At 41.3% G+C, this 24144-nt stretch overlaps 1 protein-coding gene across 2 annotated transcripts in view; it reads left to right on the top strand.

Moving 5' to 3' along the window:
• acvrl1 (activin A receptor like type 1) overlaps nt 1-24144 on the top strand; it is a 50604-nt gene that overhangs the window by 5550 nt on the left and 20910 nt on the right. The window contains exons 2-8 of one of the 2 annotated variants that reach the window (XM_008103974.3): nt 10426-10527; nt 11828-11899; nt 13044-13289; nt 14963-15174; nt 15845-15944; nt 20250-20396; nt 23326-23601. In XM_008103974.3, the coding sequence (XP_008102181.1) occupies nt 11833-11899; nt 13044-13289; nt 14963-15174; nt 15845-15944; nt 20250-20396; nt 23326-23601 (1048 nt within the window). In that variant the 5' untranslated portion in view covers nt 10426-10527; nt 11828-11832. Of the gene's footprint in view, nt 1-10425; nt 10528-11096; nt 11191-11827; nt 11900-13043; nt 13290-14962; nt 15175-15844; nt 15945-20249; nt 20397-23325; nt 23602-24144 lie in introns of those variants that run through there. The other variant, XM_008103975.3, reaches the window with a different exon arrangement.

Genomic DNA, 24144 nt, shown 5'->3' with positions numbered 1-24144 from the left:
TGCCAAAAACTGTCCTTGATAAAAATAAAATAAAAAAGGAACCAAGTCATGAGTGTTATCTTGGCATTAAAAAAGCAGAACCAGTTACTCTCTTTGAGGCTTTGAGGCTTTTAGCCACAGAACTATACTTGACACTTACAGAGGACTTGTTTAGGGTCTCAAAGGTGTTTCTGATAGGTTTCTCTGCAATCTTTGCAATGAGTTAAACCTATAATGGAGTCAATTTAAGATTGCGTTGGGGAAGGCTGCTGGATGAGAGAGTAATTTGCCTTTGTTCCTGATGAGATCTGAGGGCCCTTCCACACAGCCCTATATCCCAGAATATCAAGGCAGAAAATCTCACAATATCTGCTTTGAACTGGATTACCTGAGTCCACAGTTCAGATAATGTGGGATTTTCTGCTTTCATGTTCTGGGATATGGGCTGTATGGAAGGGCCCTGAGACAAGGACCCATCTCCTACTCTTTAAGTGTTAGAGAAAAAGAGAACCAAAAGAATCAGTAGAATGTAGAACGAGGGTGAGGAAATGGTGGCACTTCCCCTTGTTGGACTGCAAAATTTCTATAATCTTTGGCCATATCATTCTGCCAATGAACATTTGAGTTCAACAGCATTTGGAAAGCCACAGGTTGTGCACCATTTATGCAGGATGAGTGGAAAGGAAGATTAAACAATGAAACCAAGATAAGCCAAAACAAAATCACAAGGTAGAAGGACTCTAGCTCAATGACAGAGAACATTCTTTGCATACAGAAGGTCCCAGATTGGGTCCCTGGCACCTCTTGTTAGCACACAATGCAAATAGAGAGGACCTTTTTCCTTCTAGAAAAAAGGAATACCACCCATCTAAATGAAAAACACTGATCTCTCGCTCCTATCCTTCCATAAGGTAAAGGTTTCCCCTGACATTAAGTCCAGTCATGTCTGACTCTTGGGGTTGGAGCTCGTCGCCGAAGAGCCGGCGTTGTCTGTAGACACCTCCAAGGTCATGTGGCTGGCATGACCTTCCATAAAACTTCAAAACTTGGCTATGGGACCAGGCCTTTGAGCAATAGAAGCAGCATTAACTGTAAAATGAAATTAGGATGAATAATGGACAGACCCAGATTACGATTTGGAATGCAATCTTGAATGTATATTTATATGGATGTTTTAACTAATGCTATCTATTTGAATTGTAATTGTTTTTATATATTATGTCTTATATTGGTTTGTTCAGCATCTAATGATGCTAATTGTAAGGCCGCCCTGAGTCCCCCCTCGGGGGTGAGAAGGGCAGGATATAAATGCTTGCAATAAATAAATAAATAAATAAATAAACACTGAGCTCTAGACAATTGTTTTGTGGGCTAATGGATAAACCAGCCGCCCTAATGTACAAATGTAAACATTCACACAAGTAAACTGGCCTGTACAAAATGTGGTTTGTGCTGCTCTGTGCAGGATTCTGTCTACAGTGAAACCACTGTGTAAAAGCTTCACCCATATGACCAGCTCACAATCCTCAACCCGCATTTCTCACTCCATTTTTCTGGCAGCCTTGTGCATGTAGAACACCCTGGAAATCGCAGTGTCAACCAAAAGCTGCAACAAGTACCCATTCTACTGAGTAGTTGAATCCTGCACTCAAAGGCAAGTTCTAGCTTGATGCGTTGGTTCCCCTTCCTGCTCATCTCAGTGTCACTTAAGGGTAAGAGAGAGAGGGAGGCCTGTGCCGTCGCGCCTGGGGCTGTAAACTCTTAGTGAAAGAGGCATGGACGTGACATCTTTCCCCAGGGGATTGCTTCTTGCCCTCCTTTAGGGAAACTGGAACTCCCAAGGACCAAAACACTGTAGTTAACTCAAAAACTGGGTTTATTCTTCACAAAGGGGGTAAAAGAAAATATACATTACAGTCTTTGATTGTTTAAGTCCATGAAGCTTGTCCAGATCCCTCTTTCTCTGGCTGTGAATGCCGGAGCAAACTCAGCCTCAGTCCAATGACCTATATCTGAAGACAAGAGTCTTCCTCTGTTGCCAAAGGACTGATGTGAAGGCGCTTGAGACTCCTCAATGTTGTTCAGGTTGGCCCTGAACATGAAGTGTGAGTCCCAAGGGTAAGAACCTCAGAACTGGTGCTGAGAGGTAACTTTTGAAGGGCTTTTTGAGCCAAGCCTCTCTTTCACGTCCATCCGATAGAGAACTTGCTGATGGAATGAAAAGGAGGAAACACAGTCCTACTCCAGGAAGAGGTGGAGCCAAACAGTTTTGCTGAGTGAGCAATATAACAGGTACAAACAACATTGATTGACAGATATAAATAACCAATCCAACTACATTTACAGGGTAAGGGCAAAATCAGGCATGATACAACAATTCAGATCTTGAAACTTATAGTTTGACATATAGATGGCGCCACTCGCGCCGTCACAAGGCCCCATCAGCACTTTCATATACAGTCAGTCCCCAAGTTACAAACATCCAACTTACAAATGGCTCATAGTTAAGATCAGGGGTGATACAACCAGAAGTGAGATAAATCTACTCCTTGGAAGGGAAATTTAAAAGAGTTATCATGGTGAAAACGTGTCTCCACTGAAATTTTATCACCAATCCTTGTTTCACAACAAGCCAATTTCTTCAAAATCCAATGATCACAGGGACCGAAAGGGAGGTGTATCTTCCGAGATACACACACATACACACACACACACACACATATATAAACTGGAGTTTCACTTCAAAATGTACTTCTTCTGATGTACGTACAAATTCAACTTAAGAACAAATCTGCAGAACCTATCCTGTTTGTAACTTGGGGACTGCCTGTAATGTAGTTTGAAACAATGTAGATTAATATAATACAGTTTAACTACACTGAACTGTATTATATAAGTTATATGGGTCTATAACTGCATTATATGGATAGTGTGGATTCGTATAATGCAGTTTAACTTCATTGAACTGCATTATATGAGTCTACATTGACCACATCATCCAGTTTGCAACAGCATTGTTTGGCAGCGTAGATTAGGGAGAGGGAGGAGCGGAGGAGGGGGGAGAGAGGGAGGGGGAGGGAGGTAGACAGAGAGAGAGATTTGGAAAAAGAGCAGCAATCAGATCACAGGACTATTTAGGACTGTGTATCAAATACTTACCTATCATCTTTGGTCAATAATAGATCTATCATCGGCAGTTAGCTATAACAACCATAACTGGAATCTTTTTCCAAGTTGACATGCTTCAGATGTAATACTTGGAAGCTGGAAACAGGAAGCCATCTTCATGAGAATCTAACTGGTCAACCCAATACATTTTTCAGTCTAAGAATAAAGACAAAATGATGTCCTTCGTGTCATGTTCCATGTACAGAAGATGTTCAAGCAGAGGAATCTGAATTCAGTGCTGAATAGAAAAGCATCTTCCATTGCACCTGTTTTCCAAAGTTTTATTGCTACAGCCACCATCAGTTGACTGAGGTAGCCTCCTCAATTTCTGTCTTGATAGAGCCAGCCCTAACAGTTGGAGGCAGAATGCTAGATCAGATGGACTTGTGCTTTAGCTCAAGCCCATCTGATCTCTTTTTCTCATTATGGTCCTCCTTTGTTGTTTATTCGTTCAGTCACTTCCAACTCCTCTCTCCGTGTCAGCCATGGCCACCCCAGCTCCTTCGAGGTCAAGCCAGTCACATCAAGGATACTATCCATCCCTCTTGCCCTTGGTCGGCCCCTCTTCCTTTTCTCTTCCATTTTCCCCAGCATCATTCTCTTCTCCAAGCTTTCCTGTCTTCTCATTATGTAGACAAAGTATTTCATCTTTGCCTCTAATATCCTTCCCCCCAGTGAGCAGCTGGGCATTATTTCCTGGAGGATGGACTGGTTGGATCTTCTTGCGGTCCAAGGCACTCTCTATATTTTCCTCCAACACCACAGCTGAAAAGCATCTATCTTCCTTCACTCAGCCTTCCTTATGGTCCAGCTCTCGCACCCATAGGTTACTACTACGGGGAATACCATTTCTTTAACTATGCGGACCTTCGTTGCCAGTGTGATGTCTCTGCTCTTCACTAATTTATCGAGGTTGGCCATTGCTCTTCTCCCAAGAAGTAGACATCTTCTGATTTCCTGGCTGCAGCCTGCATCTGCAGTAATCTTTGTACCTAGAAATACAAAGTCTGTCACTGCCTCCATGTTTTCTCCCTCTATTTGCCAGTTATCAATCAGTCTGGTTGCCATCATCTTGGTTTTCTTAATGTTTAACTGCAACCCAGCTTTTGTACTTTCTTCTTTCACCATGGTGATAAGGCTCCTCAGCTCCTCCTCACTTTCAGCCATCAAAGTGGTATCATCTGCATATCTGAGGTTGTTAATGTTCCTTCCAGCAATTTTAACTCCAGCCTTGGATTCATCAAGCCCTGCATGTCATGTGATGTGCTCTGCATGCAAGTTGAATAGGTAGGGCAAGAGTATACAGCCCTGCCGTACTCCTTTCCCAGTCTTGAACCAGTCTGTTGTTCCATGGTCTTTTCTTACTATTTCTACTTGGTCGTTATACAGATTCCTCAGGAGACAGACAAGGTGACTTGGTATCCCATACCACCAAGAACTTGCCACAATTTATTGTGAACCACACAGTCAAAGGCTTTAGAATAGTCAATAAAACAGAAATAGATGGGTTTTTTTCTTCTGAAACTCTCTGCCTTCCTCCATTATCCAGCGGATATTGGCAATTTGGTGTCTCATTCCTCTGCCATTTTTAAACATAGCATATACATTTGGCAGCTCTCATTCCATGTATTGCTGGAGTCTACCTTGCAGGATCTTGAGCATTACCTTACTGGCATGTGAAATAAGTGCCACTCTACGAAAGTTTGAACATTCTTTAGCGTTTCCCTTTTTTGGTATGGAGATATAAGTTGATTTTATCCAATCTGATGGCCATTCTTGTGTTTTTTTTATATTTGCTGGCATATGATGCCTGCCATATGCCAGGAAATGATCCTACTACTCTTAGGCAAACCCAATAAGGATGGCATCCAGTATCACAAGACCCCTATAAGTGAGCATTCAGCAACTGCCAGACCCTCAGAGTGGCTGCTCAAACCTTCCTTTCCTGCCTTTTCATATAAACATGAACATCCTACTGGTCAGGAAATGGGTGCAATTGCTGGACCCCAAGAAATGCATAAAGAAGGAAGAGAATCAGCTAGTAGGGGCTCCTGTGAAAATACCAGTCGTGCTGGAACTAGGACATTGTGTGACCCAGTCGACTACACAGATACTTAACTTCCAACATCTTTGCCTTGCATTTTGCTGTCACATCAGACACTTTTGTGTACATGCATGAAATTTTTATCCACAGCTTCCTTTGTTCTGAGTTGACACAGGACAAGTTAGAGCTTGGAAATTTCATTTTGGGATTGTAACATCCAGAATCCCTCATATGTCATAACTGTGGTCATGTTAGGGGTTGTAGTTCAATAAAGTAACACTTTTAAATTCCAGGGAAAAAGAATAATCCCCCTTTGTCTCACACTCACTCTTTTCACCTTTCTCCTCTCTACATGAGCAGTGATGACCTTACAGTTCCCAGTTTCTGGGTGGATTCCTAGAAGGATCTGATTTTTCCCACAGTTCCAAGGTCACACTTAAAGAGAATCTGGAAAGCAACAGATATACACGAAGGCGCCTCTTTGGCTTATCCTCTGGAGACTCCAATGGAGACAGTGTCTATGAGAACTAGAAGCTCACAGGCCATCTGAGAAAGGAAGAGGTCACAGGATTTCACATCAAGGGCCGAGAAGTCTGAGAAGCAGCTGGAGCAAAGGGGGAGCTGGGATGTCATTGCTGTTGAGCTGTCCAAGAGGAAGAAAGAGAACATAGAAGAGAAGAGAGTGGGAGGAAATGTATTAGAAACAGACATGCAGCACAGACAAATAATATGCTGTAATTGACTTGGCTTCTCATTCTTGATTCTTGTAAAAATATTGGGGGGTGTAGTCTAATGCTTCTTGCCTTGTTGCAGCGTCTTTGTGTCAGCCTTGAGTGTCTATAGTAATATAAACACTCCATTTCACCTTACAGCAGACATGAAGTAATATATTATAATACATTATATACAATTTAATCAATAACATAAAACAACCAATAAAACATCTAATAAATCTACAATAAAAAAGAAAAATGATAAACAGTTAGGCTGAAGGAGGGAGACAGAAAAGGGGAGAAGAGTCACCATACTCTAGTCCTGCCCATTCTTAAAACATTTTTATTTCACTACATCTTGGAATTAAAAAAGAGAACCACTCAACAATGGGAATGAAATTTTGTAACTAGTACCAACAATTACCGTATAATAGTTTGAGACAACAAAAACCCAGCTGTGCTGTTTTATGCCTCCATGTCATTTCTAGTCACTAAGTTTTCTGGAGCTGAGAGTATGTGACTTGCCCAAGGTCACCCAGTGAGTTTCATGGCTGAGCAGGGAGTCAACCCTTTTTGCCTCCAGAATTATAGTCCAACTCCCAAACCATGAAACATTGGCTCTCTCTTAAAAAGTCTTAAATAAGAGCAGGAAACTTGCAACAAATAGAAGACATGTTGTTCCTGATTTGTTTCATACAGATGTAATACTATTTCCCTGAAAACGTGATCTGTACACAATAATAATAATAATAATAATAATAATAATAATAATAATAATAATAATACTTTATTTGTAGCCTACTCTATCTCCCCAAGGAGACTCATGGCGGCTTCCAATATAATAAAGGCAAACATTCAATGCTAGTATAAAACAGAAGTAAAAGTATAAACAACAAATAATACAATACATTACACAATGAATTGAAACAAGTAATTTAAATAATTATCATTAAATAATCATCATTTAAGCCATTAAAAGCCAGCTAAGGTAAAATGTCAAATCCATTTCCTTTCTGTTCCAGTTATCAGTGTTGTAAGCGCTATTCCGCCTTCTCATTATATGCTTGAAAGCATAAGAATGTTTTAAGTTGCTTTTTAAAAGCGAGTAAGAAGGGGGCCATTTTGATCTTCTTAAGGAGGGCATTCCAAAGATGGGGGCGACCACCGACAAGGCCCCTTCTCTTGTTCCCACCAGCCATGCTTGAGATGGGGGTGGGACCGAGAGTAAAGCCTCCTCAGCTAATCAAAGAGCCCAAGCAATTTTGTACAAGGAGATGCTGTGTTCTAGATAGGTTGGACCTAGACCATTTAGAGCTTTATAGGTAATGACCAGTACTTTGCATTTAGCCCGGAAGCGGACTGGCAGCCAGTGGAGCTGCCATAACATCGGACTAGCTCTCTCCCTATATGCACTCCAGTTAATAACCTGGTTGCCTATCTCTGGACCATTTGAAGCTTCCAAACTATCTTCAAAGGCAACCCCATGTAGAGAGCGTTGTAGTAGTCCAAGTGGGATGTAACTAAAGCGTGGACTACCATGGTCAGATCTGGTGGGTGCCACTGGCGCACTAGTTTTAATTGTACAAAAGTGCTCCTAGCCACCGCCGACACCGGAGTTCCAGGGTTAACAATAAGTTGCAAAGTTGCAGACTGCAAACCTGGGTCTTCATGGGGAATGTGACCCCATCCAACACAGGTTGTAATCCCATCCCCTGATCCACCTTCTGGCTGATCAGAAGTATTTCTGTCTTGTCTGGATTTAATTTCAACTTATTAGCCCACATCCAGTCCATTACTGATGACAGGCACAAGAAAACTTCTTGGGGAATATCCTTCTTTGGGAAATATTCCCTTTCTCTTTTTCACTGACTTTGTGATCATCAATGCTAAACGTAATGTATGTTAACCAGCTTCTTATCATGACTTCAGATCCTGGGAAAGAAGAGAGGTACCTGAAAAGAAAGCAATAGAAATAACCTACAAGCAAAGGAGGAAAGCCAGAAGGGGAAAGAGGAAGCAGGACATTTTAAAGGGCGAATAAGTGGGATTGCAGGGGGCTTAACCAAGATAATGCTAAATCATGGTTAAGGCTGACAAAGTAAAGACTAGATATGTGTTGGAAAAGAGGAGACAATTGGTCTTGATGCTGGCATTTAAGAGCCAAGGAAGAATCAATTGCATTCATTCTGATCTCACTGTTTACAAACTAGTGATGTCTGATGTCTTGTCCACATTTCCTCTTCTGGAGCAAAAACCAAGCAACCTCTTGTGGGGGCCAGTTATGTCATTGTCTCCTAGGTGGCCTTACGGCTGGGGCCTTGCTGTGTATGTTTGTTCTGATAAACCTTTGCGAATGCACAAACCCACTGTTTACCAGTCTCCACTCCCCCCCCCCCCCCATCTAGAGCAGAATCTAAGCAATCTTGATTCCTGTCGAAGCTGCAACGCCCTGGCCGCTTGCTGGAATTTGTGAATAGCAGGAAACGGAGACATGCAGCTTGTTTGTGCTAGGAATCTGTGAGCAACGATCAAAAACGGCCACTAGACTTTCAGGCCAGGTTTCACATTTTGTGCTTTGTATTTATTTTTATTCGTTGTTTGCTTATTATTTTTTTTACAAAGGAAAAGGTTGCAATAGTTCGACAGAGAATGGGTGAGGTTAAGACGCCACTGGGTTTAGCTTGGCAAGATTTTCTGTTTCACAAGGGAATGAACAAACAAGCAAGTCCTCCACCCACCCACCCCACTGTCTCCCTCAGTGAAGCAGCTGGAATATTTTTGTATATCTATAAAAAGTATTTTTATATCATTGATAAGCCTGCTGAAAAAAATCCAAAAATCTCTGCAACCAGAGGCTGGCTTTTGTTCATGAAAAGAGAAGGGACATGTTGGAATCAAACCAGGCAGCACAGCACAAAAGAAGAATCTATCCTATCCCTACAGCAGTACAAGGCTAACTCAGCATCTTTGGTAACTGAAAATTCCTCATAGGAATTTATTCTATCTACAGTGGTTAGAGGTGGCTGTCGGAAATAGAAACCCCACAGCCGAATGGCCCCAGTGAAATCAGATTTAAGAGCAACCTCTGAAGGTTTCGCATTTTTCATGGCTCTATTCAATATGTTCCTGAAGAGCTCCCTAGTACACCATCTCTGGCAAAAGAGTTAATTGTGGTGAACCCGAATAGGTACAAATGAATTTTGCCAAAATGGTCCCAGTACTGGTGTCGTACACATATTAACATAAATAGGAGCCAAATTAAGTTATATTGTTGACATTAGTTAATGTTTTTCTAGACGAGTTTAATTAAAATGGTTATATCATTCAAACAAAGTTTTAAAATTCTATATGAACTTTGGTGGAATTAAACCTCATATTCCTGTTTCCAAAATCTTTATTTTAAAACAGTGGTTTTCAATCTGTGGGTCCCCAGATGTTTTGGCCTTCAACTCCCAGAAATCCTAACAACTGGTAAATTGGCTGGGATTTCTGGGAGTTGTAGGCCAAAACCTGGGGACCCACAAGTTGAGAACCACTGTTTTAAAACATACTTGTTTTTAGCATGGTATCTTCCACATGTTTTAGACCACAGTATCTCTGACCATTGGCCAGTTTGCCTGGTAATATCAGCATATGGATACCATCATCTCAGCATATCTCAGATGTTCAGTCAACTTCTGCTCAAAGCCTGGACTATCTGGGCAGGTAAAGTTGCAGAAATATTCTCCTGACTCCCAATCTATGGCTGAAAGTGTTCAATCCAACATAGATTGAAAATCCCAGTGCCAAAATAATAATCATCATCATTATCATCATCAAGCCAGTCACGGTGGTCCCAGTGGTGATCGGCACACTGGGCGCAGTGCCTAAAGGCCTTGGCCTGCACTTAAACACAATCGACGCTGACAAAATTACCATCTGCCAGCTGCAGAAGGCCACCTTACTGGGATCTGCACGCATTGTTCGCCGATACATCACACAGTCCTAGATACTTGGGAAGTGTCCGATGTGTGATCCGTTTCAACAGCCAGCAGACTGTCTGCTGTGGACTCATCTTGTTGTGTTTCAAATAATAATAATAATAATAACTAAATTATTTATTACCTGCCTCTTCTGATGGCTCGAGGCAGGGTACAACGAAGTCAAAAACATACGAACATAAAATATATACAATAAATTACATAGATCAAAACACAAAAATATTACTAACTTGCACCAAGCTCAGATATGGAATTGACATTTAGTAGCAATAGTCTTCTTCATTCACATAGTCTTTTCGGACTCTTTGTGACCTCATGGACCAGTCCACGCCAGAGCTCCCTGTCAGCCGTTGCCGCCCCCAGTTCCTTCAAGTTTATGCCAGTCACTTCAAGGATACAGTACAACCAGAGTAGCAATAGTATGTAAATCAAAACTGATAATTGAAAGCTGACTGGGTAGGCCTGTCGGAAAAAATGAGTCTTCAATTGCATTTTAAGTTCTGACACCTCATTTAGCTGACGGATCTCTCTCTTCCGGCAGGTCTTCTGTAGTCTTGGGGCGGCCGATGAAAAGGTCCTCTGGGTAACAATCGGCAGTCGGGTTCTAGCTGGTTGCAGAAGCGTCTCCCAGAGGACCCAAGTGGTGAGTTGTGCAAGAGAAGACAATGCTGTAGGTAACCTGGACCCAAACCATGTAGGGCTCTAAAGGTCAAAACTAACACTTTGTACTTTGCCGGGAAACAAATTGGCAACCAGTAGAGTGACTTTAATATGGGTGTAATATGCTCACTCCTAAATGTTCCTGTAACAATCTGTCTGCCATGTTTTGAACTAATTGGAGTTTCCGAACTTGGTACATAGGTAACCCAATGTACAGTGCATTACAAAAAGGCTCAAAGCTGGTTTTCTGAGATCACAAGAGGCCTCTGAGTCTTCGCACTTGTGTCAGGTTCTACCAGGAGACAAAGAAAGAGGAGAGCCAGGATGATGGGTCCCAGTTAGAGCCTGAGAGGGTTAACAATCTTGCCATAGCACCAAGTCTGGTCCATCCCAGACAGAGCTGAAGATCAGGCAGAGGAGGCAAGGGCCGTTCATCCTCTCAATCAATGAATATTAAAGCACTGGGAACAAAAGTTCAGGCAATGCTCCATTTTAAATATAGGGCACTGAACTAATGAGGCCAGCTGTGCTGATTAACTGCTGGCAATAAATTCACTCAGCCCAGGCGCTTGATTCCATTGCTAGAGGCAACAGCGACCAAGCCTCCAGGCAACTCTGTCTAACATCTTTGCCTTCCTGACCTTTGGTATGTGCTTTTGGACTAATATTTCAGGCGACATTCCTCTTAACTTTGGATTCAACTCTGGTCTGCTCTCCCGCCCATGAAACTCAGGCAGCCTGGACCATTTTTCTGTTTGTAATCTGATGGAGCCCTTGGGACTGGACTGACTTTTCCCTTCCAGTTCTTGTGGACTATAGCAAGAGAGCTTTGTAGGGGGGGATTTCAATCTTTTTATACTTGTGTTTGGTTATTTCTTTTAGAAAAAAATACTGTTTTATGTGGTTTTAATTGTTTTAAAATTTTATTGTGAATATATTTAGTAGTTTTGAAAGCTGCCTTGAATCTCCCACTGGAAGAAAGGTAGGATACAAATGGACTAAAATAAATAATTGGTATATTCATTGATTGTAATCTTATCATATTTCCTTAGTAGAGGTTATTATTATTTCTGTGATTCCGTCCTCCCCCTTTTGTTGTTGTTAATATTATTACTGTTACTTGCATGGAACATCCTACTGTGTAGTCTCCTCTTTATCAACAGAATGAGACTGTGTGTGAGAGTATGCACACCACACATGAAATAAATATTATTGTGAAATGTGTGTTAAAGATTATTATTAGGATTTTTATCATCAACTTACCCTGCCTTTCTGTTTTGTAGACAAAATGCTTCAAGGACTGATCATGGGTATTTTCTTGATGATCCTGAATCTCCCAAGAAGCATTATCGCTGGTAAGAAGCTTGGGGAGTGAGGGGCAGGTAAATTGTGGACAGGACAGGTCCTTGTTAAAGTATGGTTGTCAAACATTTTGTTCCTTCTCAGGTCAAAATTAGTGTTTTAGAAAATGGCAGTTCCACTGTTGGTAAGGCTAAGGACAGAAGGCAGAGCTGGGGCAGAATGGCCGGGCCAGTATTATCTTACCAATTTGAGTGCTTTACATGTCTCCATCATTTTTCCTCCTTCTCCTCTGTTTAAGTCAGTGGTTCTCAACCTGTGGGTCCTCAGGTGTTTTGGCCTAAAACTCCCAGAAATCCCTGCCAGTTTACCAGCTGTTAAGATTTCTGGGAGTTGAAGGCCAAAACATCTGGGGACCCACAGGTTGAGAACCACTGGTTTAACTGGAAGTCTTTTTAGCAGCATTGGAATAAAGAGGATGGTGAAAGAGGAATGAAAAGTGCAGACTTGGTACCAAATTGCAGCAGTGTATCTGCAATAAACAAGGCCATAAAATGTGAGCTGGGGGAAAAATGGAATTCTATTCTAGGCCATCCTGTCTGCATGCAACAGACAAAGTAAATCACATCTGCCTCCAGAATTCCTTACTGGGCATATGTGAATAGCAGCATAGAGAAAAGAAAGAGCAATGTATATGCACCAGCTACTTCCCAGCATGTTAAAATAATGTTTAACTCTATACATTTGGCTTCCAAAATGGAAATAGAAAGGAAAATACACACCTTCAAATGGTCCGTAGAGGGTTAAAAAAAACTCACACAGAGTTTACCCAACCTGGTTGTTTCATTTCACATATGTATGTTGTGTTTTTTGATAAAAGGTTTGCATAAACACATTGAGCTGCTCTTCTTTTTTGTGGTGGAAATTATCTATCCCTTATTCTTTATGCTATTTTTTCCCTCTGATACCAAATTTTCTACTTCATTATCAATGGTTTACCAGTAACTGTTCAGTATGATAAACATATACTCTTGTTTAGATTCAGGCTGTATACAGCATCTTCCACTCCTTCTGCCTCTCAAAGCTTTTAATCCCAAATAATGTATGGCTGCCTGCAGCATTGTTTGGTTGCATTGGGAAGCTAAAGAACAAATAGTGAAGTTCCTGTAAAATGTCCTATCTTTTGTCACATCCCTGTAGGTGAGCTGACCTGTGTTTGTGATGAACACGCACCGGACTGTGTTTTCAGTGAAGAAGGGAAAAACTTCATTTGTTCTGGGGTGGTGTGTTTTGTCAGCAAACATCGGGCGGATGGAGAAATTATATCCAGGAAAGGATGCCTGCAAACGGAATATGAAACATGCAGGGGCAGCATACAAAAAAACTATGGCATGAAATGCTGCTCGTCCAACATGTGCAATTTAAATCTTTCCATTATGTTGCCAGGTAGGTCTGTCTGTCTTCTTTGAAGACAATTCTAATCAGGACAGAAGGGCAGATATATTTTTGTGTTTTCTCCCACCTCCCTGCTTTTATTTCTCCAGCAAGACATGAGAGCCCCATAGAATTATACTCTAGATTTAACATGCAATAGTGACTTAAAGCTTCTTCATTTTACTCTAGAGCAAGGTTGGGAATCATTGCTCCTCCAGGTGTTGTGGGATTACTGGCTACAGATGGGCTTCACCTCACAAAGAATGGGAAACATATATTTGGTAGTAGCATGGCAAATTGGATCAAGAGAGTTTTAAATTAAGTCCTTGAAGTGGAGATGATCCCTTAAGCATCTGTCCAAAAGCAAGCTTTAAAAACAGGCTGTGTTGGGGAGAAGCTGAGAGAGAATGGGGGCCACAGTAAAACTCAAAATTGAATAAAAGATGACAACATATCCGAGATCCTCTCATATTTTGAAGGAAGAGAGCAACTGAGGTATATAATCTGTTCAAAAAGAAAAGATGGTGGGGGAGAGTGTTATATGTCAAAGATAAATTAATTTGTACAGAACTACACGCAAGTAATCAAACTTGACCAGTAAAAAGCATTGTGGTAAAAATAAATGGGGTTGAAATAAAAAAAATAGAAGTTTATTATATGCCATCAAATTAAGATGAAATGGTAGATGATGCTTTTCTGAAGCAAACCTCGGAAGTCTCAAAGGAGCAAGAACCGATAATTATGGGGGACTTCAGTTATCCCACTATCTGCTGAAGCATAGGCTTTCCAACAAATTCCTGACGTGTCTTGTATATCATGCCCTCCTTCAAAAAGTGGAGAAAGGTGGAAGAGAATCAAAACAGTAGTAGCAGTATTTCAACACATTAGTAGCTGTATTTCAAAGTGGTAGGAGGTCTCCAGTGGAATGCTACAAGGGTTCTTTCCTGTGGCCAAGTCCTCAACATTTTTATCGATGATAGGTCGAGGGAATCCTCGTCAAATTTGCAGATGATACAAATTGGGAATTATGACTAACACACTGGAAGATAGGAGCAGAATTCAGAAGGGTCTTGATAAACTGGAAAACAGGGCTAAAATTAATAAAATGAACGTCAACAAACAAATGAAAAATTCTACATTTAGACCACAAAAATCAAATGACAGGTACAGGATGTGGGATTCTTGGCTCTTCAGCCATGTTAAATTAATCATGGTGTAAAACAAAATGAATAGGAGAAACTTTTCTCTTTCTGTTGTTACACTACAATGCGTAATTTATTCACTGAGACCAAACAATGCCATTCAAAGAGTGGTAACCATGTTTATTTTAGTATAGAAAAGAGCATAAAGGAATCCAGTACTGATTTATTCCAGCCTAAACTTTTTGAAACTCCTGTCCACTTTGTCAGATACATTGCTAGTGGAATCACTGGAGAGCATGAGATGGAGCTTGCTCCTGGCCACTGGTACAGCCTGTTGGTCATCCATTTGGCCACTGAGGGAACAGAATGATAAGCTCTGACCCAGCTGGCTCTTTCTCATCTTCTGGTCACAATAGTAATGGCCTCTTAAGCGTTGGGAATATAGTTTACTTTTGTAGAAAATATTACCAATTTTCTGGAGTAAATAGAAACAAAACAGTCATCACTACCAGAAAGAGAATCATATTATTTCTTTCCAAACAGGTGAAGAAATTGAAGTGGGTCTGTCTCTTACGAACCTTCTCCTGATGATCTTGGTTCCACTGTTTGCCATTGTGCTCCTTGCTGTGTTGGTGGGACTCTTTTTATGGAAAGTGTGCCAGAGCCGTCAAAGGAAAATGCAGCTTGGGTGTGATGATTTAGGAGATATGGATTTCATCCTGAAGTCATCCATCGCTGGCGACAGCACCTTAGAAGTAAGTCAGTGCTGAGAAGAAGTGTCCCACACTCTGCTTTGGATGCATGTTCCCTTGAGGCCACTTCGGTGTTTCTGTTACCATGTCTCCTATCTCCAAACAGCCCTCACAAAAGGAAGCAGGGAGAAGGCTATTGGCAAGCCAGTTCATAGCTTTAATTTCCAAGTTGCATCTCAAACATGGCCACAAATGGAGGCACTTGCATTGGTTGCCTTTGTATTTCTTTGTATTCTCTCTCAATCCCTTTGACTGTTCTCCATCTGTTTACCAATGAATTTCTTTTTTTTCTTTTTTTCCCATCTATTGGTTTGCCATCAGATCAAGGCATCAGGATTTTATCAGGATGTTGTTGGCTGTGTTAGATAGACTGTAACTCATACCAGGACTATTCGTCTTATATTACTAGCACAGGCTATCTCAGAAATGAAGATTGTGGTTTGTGAAACATCTTTGGTGCCTTTGTCTTTTTTTCTCCAGTAGGTAAATCCCGAGATCCTACTAAATTATCTTTCAAAGCTGGTTTCAGTATCTCAATTTGTAGGTAGAAAGCAGACAAGGAAGCTATATCAAAATTATGATCATGACCAGTGTATCATTTTATGTTGCTTAGGGTGGTGCCAGGTTTTGCTATTTTATGAAGTGTTTCTCATTTGCTTTCAAATGTATCCAGGACTTGATGGAGGATGACTGCACCACCGGGAGTGGCTCAGGACTGCCCTTCCTTGTCCAAAGAACTGTAGCTCGGCAGATCACACTGTCTGAATGTGTTGGTAAGCAAATGTATCTGTCCACCACCATCACTCCTCCAAAGGCCAGCATGTGAATGGCAAAAGTAGGAAAGGTCATTTTTTAAAAACCACATCTTCCTAAATCCCACAGACATCTTCAACACTGGCCATGCTGGTTGGTGTATTCTGGCCATTGCAGTTACAAAAAGTAATGTTTCCAGACAAAATACAGTTCCTTTCTAATTTGATGCCCTTAATTCTCTCCTCTTGTCTTACTGCTGTATTCAAAACTTTAAGGACTATCATGAACAGTAATGGGGAGAGTGAACACCCTTGCCTTCTTTTTGGTATATCAGTCACAGGATTTGATTAACTCACCATTGACCAAAACCTGTGCCTTGGTCCAAGTCATGAAGTTACCATCAGTTATCCCACTGAGAAGTGGATGTAGCAATTTTAAGAGAAATATGGATTGGTATCTGTCATCTTGAGAATTCCTTTGCCAGCTACAGCTCCAAACTATCTTCAGTCCTCTTTGAAAAATGCAAGATGAAGGAAAGTGACCCACAGACAAAGCTGAACATAGAGCAAGTCTGTCACTCAACTCTACTGAGCAATAGAATTTGTATTGATACCATTTCTAGTCAAATATTATTCAGGATAGTTAGTTTTTTGAGACAGAAACCAACATTATGAAGCAAACACTATAGGCTCCCAACTTTGTAAATATATTGAGAACCTTTGACAGTTATGTTTATGTCTATGTCTATGTGCTTTCGAGCCATTTTTTCCTAAATCAGGAATACTCAAAAGTAGTTTTGCCAGCTCTTTCCCCTGGAATATAGCCTACAGCAGCTGGTATTAGTTAACTATCTCCCAGGCAGGTACTACCCAAAGCTGACCCTGCTTAGCTTCCAAGATCAGCCAGGATCTGGTGCATTTAGGAACAGGAGTGGATGCTTAATGCTTGGCCTTCTATCTGATTTTACTTACCTAATTCCTCCCCTGCTCCCATTCCACCAATATCAACCTGCAAATTTCACTCTAAGACTGAAAGTAAACCCTTACAGCAGTGGTTCTCAACCTGCGGTCCCCAGATGTTTTTGGCCTACAACTCCCAGAAATCCCAGCCAGTTTGCCAGCTATTAGGGTTTCTGGGGGTTAAGGCCAAAAACATCTGGGGACCCCAGGTTGAGAACCACTGCCTTGCAGAGTAAGAAGGCAGATGAGGAAAAGGAACTCTGAGGGAGGAGTGGGAGGGCAAGGGAAGGATCTGATGCCTTTTTCCTAATGAGTCCCATCTACATTCTCTATGTAATTCTTCGCCCACCCTTCAATTTTGCCATTAACTGGCAGACACATATTTGGGAAATACGAATTTGCCAAAGTAGTCTGTCGTTCCATTCTTTAAAGCTTAATTGCTTTTACATATTAGAAGGCAGCATTTGGTTCATGATGTGATGCAGACTGACTCACAGTTATGGAAACCCTGCTAAAAGAGGTGGCTGCTGAACAGCTAGACAGGAAAGATGTAAAGCCGGAGTGTTGAAAGAAAGACTAAATATCACATACAGTAAGTTTAATTTGCGTAGGAGGGGGCCTTGCCGAAATCTCCCATGTTTCACAGCATATAAATAAAGGAATGCTGCAGAAGGTTGGAAGGTGATAAAAGACACATCAATTAAGATACTGTAGGAGCCAAAAGTGTACATTCCTATAAATGAACAGTACACATCAACAAAGATTGTCACAGGAAATTTTTTTCAAATATGTTTCATTGGGAACACATGGACTCCTTTTACTGCAAGGAAGAAAACACTGGCAAGAATTTAGTCACATTCAAACAACTGGCACTGATATCAGCTATTGAAATACTTTGGGGGTAAATATTCACTGAACACTTACAATTGGCTCTTCAAATTATGTATCCAACTTTGAAAACTGATTATGAGTTTGAAGAGCATTTACACAAGATAGGTATATCCATTTGATTCCACTTAAACTGTTGTGGTTCCATGGGATCCTTGAATTTCTAGTTTGGAAAAAGCTTAGATTGCTCTGTTAGAGGGCTTTAGCCCACCCTCCTGAATGACATTTTCCAAAACTTAATTCTCAGTCCTTTTTTTCAACTATCTTAGAAATGTAGTTCAAGTTCCTCAAGAAATTATAAGTTCCAGAATTTCATAGGATTTCATAGCTATCAAAGAGATATTGTATTGAAATCTTTTGACTGCACACTGTAAATAAATCCATAGCTGAACCTCAAACAATTGAGTTGTCTAAATTCTCATTTGGTCTTTTAAATACCTGCCTCCTTTTTAAAAACCTTATAATTTGTTAATTTGTTTTTCTATGAGTTTGTTTGTTTTTAATCTGCAAACATTTTAAAACGATTCTAAACATGTACCAGAAATTACAGAAATATGTTGGTAAAATCACCGTCGGGCCCTTCATTGTAAGAGTTTTGTCCAGTTCAGTGTGACCAAATTGAAAACATAGAGTTGGTGTTTCAAGACTAACACTGGAAGAAGAAAATGTACAGGCAGTAAATAATCTGTCCATTTCCATCTTCAGTAATGGAGGGAATGACACCTCTAGTTTGGAAATTGGGCTATTAAAAACTCTTGCATCAAGGCTAAGGTTAGCTAAGGCCAATGTCTCATAGTATCAGGCCTTTTTCCCCCTTTCATTCTGTGGGAATTTTCTCCTAGATGGATAAAAATTGTCTGAATTGATTACCAGAAGACTGCCAAATTTTCATAGCACCATAAACTAATTTTATTTAATGACTATATCCTCCCTTTTAGCAGCCAAAATGGTGTAGTAGTCTGATCATTGGACTACAACTCTCTTGACCAGGGATTGAATCCACGCTCAGTCATGGCCACCTTAAATATAAATACAAATAAAACTTTATATCTGCTCTATCCTATCTCCCCGAAGGGACCTTGGCTGACCTTGTGACAGTCACACGCTCTCAGCCTCAGAGAACAGCACTGCCAAACCTCTTCTGAACAAATCTTGTCAAGAAAATTCTGCTATAAGATTGCATTAGAATCATAGAATAGTAGAGTTGGAAGAGACCTCATGGGCCATCCAGTCCAACCCCCCGCTAAGAAGCAGGAAATCGCATTCAAAGCACCCCCGACAGATGGCCATCCAGCCTCTGCTTAAAAGCTTCCAAAGAAGGAGCCTCCACCACAGTCCGGGGGAGAGAGCTCCACTGCCGAACAGCTCTCACAGTGAGGAAGTTCTTCCTGATGTTCAGGTGGAATCTCCTTTCCTGTAGTTTGAAGCCATTGTTCCGTGTCCTAGTCTGCAGGGCAGCAGAAAACAAGCTTGCTCCCTCCTCCCTATGACTTCCCCTCACGTATTTGTACATGGCTATCATGTCTCCTCTCAGCCTTCTCTTCTGCAGGCTAAACGTGCCCAGCTCTTTAAGCCTCTCTTCATAGGGCTTGTTCTCCAGACCCTTAATCATTTTAGTCGCCCTCCTCTGGACGCTTTCCAGCTTGTCAACATCTCCCTTCGACTGTGGTGCCCAGAATTGGACACAGTATTCCAGGTGTGGTCTGACCAAGGCAGAATAGAGGGGGAGCATGACTTCCCTGGATCTAGACGCTATTCCCCTATTGATGCAGGCCAGAATCCCATTGGCTTTTTTAGCTGCCGCATCACATTGTAGGCTCATGTTTAACTTGTTGTCCACGAGGACTCCAAGGTCTTTTTCACACACACTGCTGTCAAGCCAGGCGTCCCCCATTCTGTATCTTTGATTTCCATTTTTCTGCCGAAGTGAAGTATCTTGCATTTGTCCCTGTTGAACTTCATTTTGTTAGTTTCGGCCCATCTCTCTAGTCTGTCAAGATCGTTTTGAATTCTGCTCCTGTCTTCTGGAGTGTTGGCTATCCCTCCCAGTTTGGGAGGGTTGTCACGCATTAGGGTTGTCACACACCAGAAACAGTATTGGGAGTAAAATAGGGTATTAAATAAACAAATTGTAGAACTGTTTGCAGTATACCAGTTGTATACTGCTTTCTTTCTGCCAAAAATGGTACTGACAACCATTAACTGGGAGTTCTTTTGATTTCTGCTTGGAATTCTCAGTTTTGTGACAATTTTTGGTCACAGGCTCATCAGGAAAACAGTGCAGATTGATGGCTTCTGGGTCTTGCTCTCTGGCAGAAGTGAACTCTTAGCCATGTGTCCTCCTAGGCATAACAAACAATGTAGGCTGGTGTATTCAAAGGAGCATATTGGGGAGAATATTTATATGTTCTTTAGGCCAAAAAAAGACTAGGCAAGACAAGCCAGATGATTTTTTGTTTCTAACCCACTCTCGCACAGGCAAAGGACGTTATGGTGAGGTGTGGCGTGGAATATGGCATGGGGAGAATGTGGCTGTCAAAATCTTCTCATCCCGGGATGAGCAGTCGTGGTTCCGGGAGACCGAAATATACAACACGGTGCTGCTGAGGCATGACAACATCTTGGGTAAGCAGAAATGATGATAAGCATCCTTAAAGAAATGTCACAACAGAGTCGTAGGTGTTCCAGCAGTTCCAAGTGGTCTTCAAAGAAGAAAATTATTTCCACATGCCAGGCCCCTGGCCCATTCTGGGTTTTTGGTACAAACTTTAAAGGTGCTATCCAAAGTGGTATTCTTGTTTTGGGGCTATAGTGCAGCACCTTGGATGGCTTCTTAAAATTCAAATGAAATCCTTGAATGAATTCAATGGATGGCAATGGATGGAGGCCATGGCAATCATCCCGTCATCCACTTCACCCTTCATTGCCCCAAACGACAATGAAAACAAGGGGAAGAATCCAAGCAATTGATGTAAAAGAGTCATTTTATTATTCTTGGAACTAGCCCAATATAAAGTGTCAAAATTGTGTCCTTTTTTTTTCTCCGAGAGCAGCAAAAATAAAGAAAACATGGGTGAATGGAAGCCAGAGTGCACAGTAAAATAGTCCAGGCTGGCCCTGCCGATGTCTATCTCTACTTGCGCACTCTATTTCAGCATAGTTCTATGTAACTCCTGCTTTGAAAACGATGTGCTGCTTTTCTTTCCACATTAGTGGCCATGGCATAATTACTAGGGTGAGGACAGGAAGGGTGCATTTCTTCTTTTTTAGAATGAATGTTTTTATTATTATTATTATTTATTATTGACACAATAACATTGTGTGACACAGCAAACAAGATAGATATGCTGGATTTCGTATTACAAAATCACAAGTCGAACACTTCCCAAGCGTCTAGGACTGTGTGATGTATTTTTGGATGATGCGCGCAGATCCCAGTAAGGTGGCCTTTTGCAGTTTTTATTATTATTATCAAAGTGTGCACATTATAACATAACTATTGGTAGGTACATTTCTTCCTAGCAACACTTCATTTTTAAAAATCCATTTAGAGTTCTTCTTGTCTTCATCTGATAACCCAACAACCCCCCCCCCCCCCCAACCAGGCACAGTGGATCAGTGTGCAATGTCCAAGGCAACAGCAGTAGGATTTCCCTCTTCTTTGGGGAACAGAGCAGTCCTTTCTTTCCCTGCTTCCTCCTCCAGGTCTTGAAAAGAAAAGCACAGAAAGGCAAAGTGAAGAGATGGGTGTGAAAGTGGCTGCTCCAACCCATACACAAACACAAAAATACAAAAGGAGCCAGTCCTCAATTGGGGTGTGTGCATGTGCCTTCAACTCCTTTTGACTTATCGCAATCCTAAAAATTCCATAGAGTGTTTATAAGCAAGGAATACTCAGAGGTAGAGACTGAGGTAGGACTAGGAGTGCCACTCTCAACTCTCACTAGTGAGCTGCTAAGTAGCATGCATGTATATGTACCTTCAAGATGCCTGTTGACTTAAGGTACGGTAATTCCATGAATTTCATAGGATTTTCCTAGGCACAAAATTGTTAGAGTTGGTTTTGCCTGTCTTTTCCTTGAAATACAGAGAAGTATCAAGAGGATGGGAAGCATATTGGGGGACTTGCCAGTCAACAAATTGTGGCTGTTTGAAAGGATGAGAAGGATGGAAAGAAACAATAAGATGTAACTTATTGCGGTACATGTTTTGTAGGTGTAAGCAGGACTACATTAGCTTTGGATGCCACTGAGCCCCTTCCATTCATCATTCACAGTATTAGTGCAGAAAAATATAGTCACTTGTTTGTTAACCTTTTATAACGTTCAGCTTTTATAGCAAACAAAAGCAGAATAGCCTTCTAGTCACTTTTAACTTATGGCAACCCTACGGTTAATTTGTGAAGGTTTTCTTGACAGAATTTATTCAGTATGGGATTGCTTCCTTTGAATGACTTGCCAAAGATCACCAAATGAATTTCCATGGCTTGGAGAATCAACCTCTGATTTCCAGAGTTATAGTCCAATGCTCATACTATTACTCCACAATGGTTCTAACAGCAGAGCTTTGAAAATTTATTTTTGGGGATTCATACTACAAAAGTATCCCTCCCACTCCAAAACAGTCTAGATTGTTTAGAAAACTGCAGGAGTTGTCATCAAAAAAGTCAATTTTCTAGGCTCTGGAGAGTAGACATGTTTCTTGATGCCACAACATTGTTTTTTACAGTTTTTCTGTATGATCAGCCTTGTTGGGTTTTCTTCTTTCACACATATACATCAGCTCTTCTGGCTGAGAGATTCTGGGAGCTCTTGTCCATAAGGTAACTTTTCCACAACCTGGACAAAGGTGCATGTTTATTTATACAACATTGTCTTTTGTCATTCTGCATGCCCTTCTGGCATACAGTGGGCCCTTGGTACCCACTAGGGTTTGGTTCCAGGACACACACGAAAGCACCGTGGATACAATAATCTGTGGATGTTCAAGTTCCAGTATAGTAAAATGATGTCCCTAATATAAAATGACAAAAATAAAGGTTTATTCTTTTGGAAAGTTAAAAATTATTTTCAAACTATTGATGATTACTGATGGCGCAGTGGGTTAAACCACTGAGCTGCTGAACTTGCTGACTGAAAGGTTGGTGGTTTGAATCTGGGAAGCGGAATAAGCTCCTGCTGTCATGTCCAGCTTCTGCCAAGCTAGCAGTTCGAAAACATGGAAATGTGAGTAAATCAATAGGTACCGCTCCAGCGTGTTCCATGCAGTCATGCTGGCTACATGACCTTGGAGGCATCTATGGACAATGCCGGCTCTTTGGCTTAGAAATGGAGATGAGAACCAACCGCCAGAGTCGGACACAACTAGACTTAATGTCAGGAGAAAACCTTTACCTTTACCTATTGATGATTGAATCCATGGCTAAAGAATCTGTTGATATGGAACTGTCCACAAATTCACATAGACATAAGCAGGCTCATCCCATGAGCTGCCTTTGTGCATGTCCCATTCCTTCTGACCTGTGATTGTTTCCCTTCCTTGGTCCCTGCTGCAGGGTTCATTGCCTCGGACATGACCTCCAGGAATTCCAGCACCCAGCTCTGGCTGATAACCCACTACCATGAACATGGTTCCCTCTATGACTATCTGCAGTACACTGCACTGGATGTGGAGACCTGCCTCCTCTTGGCCTCTTCCATCATCTGTGGGCTTGTTCACCTCCATGTGGAAATTTTTGGCACTCAGGGCAAGCCAGCCATTGCTCACCGTGACCTGAAAAGTAGGAACATCCTGGTCAAGAACAATAAACAGTGCTGCATTGCTGATCTGGGTGAGTGGACATCTTATGCTGAGCAGTCCATTCTGGCAGCCAAGAGGCACTCTTTTTCCACCCTGCTTCAGAAATTAGGAGACATTTTAAAGGAGAAAGGAGAAGCTATATAACCACATAGTTGGGAGATAATCCTTGATTTCTAGTTGATTTACCCATCCATGCTAAGGCATCCCTGAGCTCCATCCACCCAATTTTGTCTGTTTGGAAATCTAAAATAAAGGATAAGCCATCACCTTCTGTTTGAATGTTTTCCTTGTATTTAAACAAAATCTTCCTTCTTGTAAGTTGAATCTATTGGCTCGGGTCCCATTTTCTGGAATAAGAGAAAACAAGGACTTCCAAAAGACATGCAACAGCCCTTCAGAAGTCGTGGTTTGAGTACTGGACCACAATTCTGGAGATCAGTGTTCAGTTCCCCACTCAGCCATGGAAACCCATTGGGTGTCATTGGGCAGCTCAGATACTATCATTCCCAGAAATCCCCATGATAAGTTCACCTTAAAGTTTTCATTAGTCAGAAATGACTTGAAAGAACACAAC

This window comes from Anolis carolinensis, chromosome 2, assembly GCF_035594765.1.
Source record: "Anolis carolinensis isolate JA03-04 chromosome 2, rAnoCar3.1.pri, whole genome shotgun sequence".
Classification (NCBI taxonomy): domain Eukaryota; kingdom Metazoa; phylum Chordata; class Lepidosauria; order Squamata; family Dactyloidae; genus Anolis; species Anolis carolinensis.
This window is presented reverse-complemented; position numbering and strand designations above follow the sequence as displayed.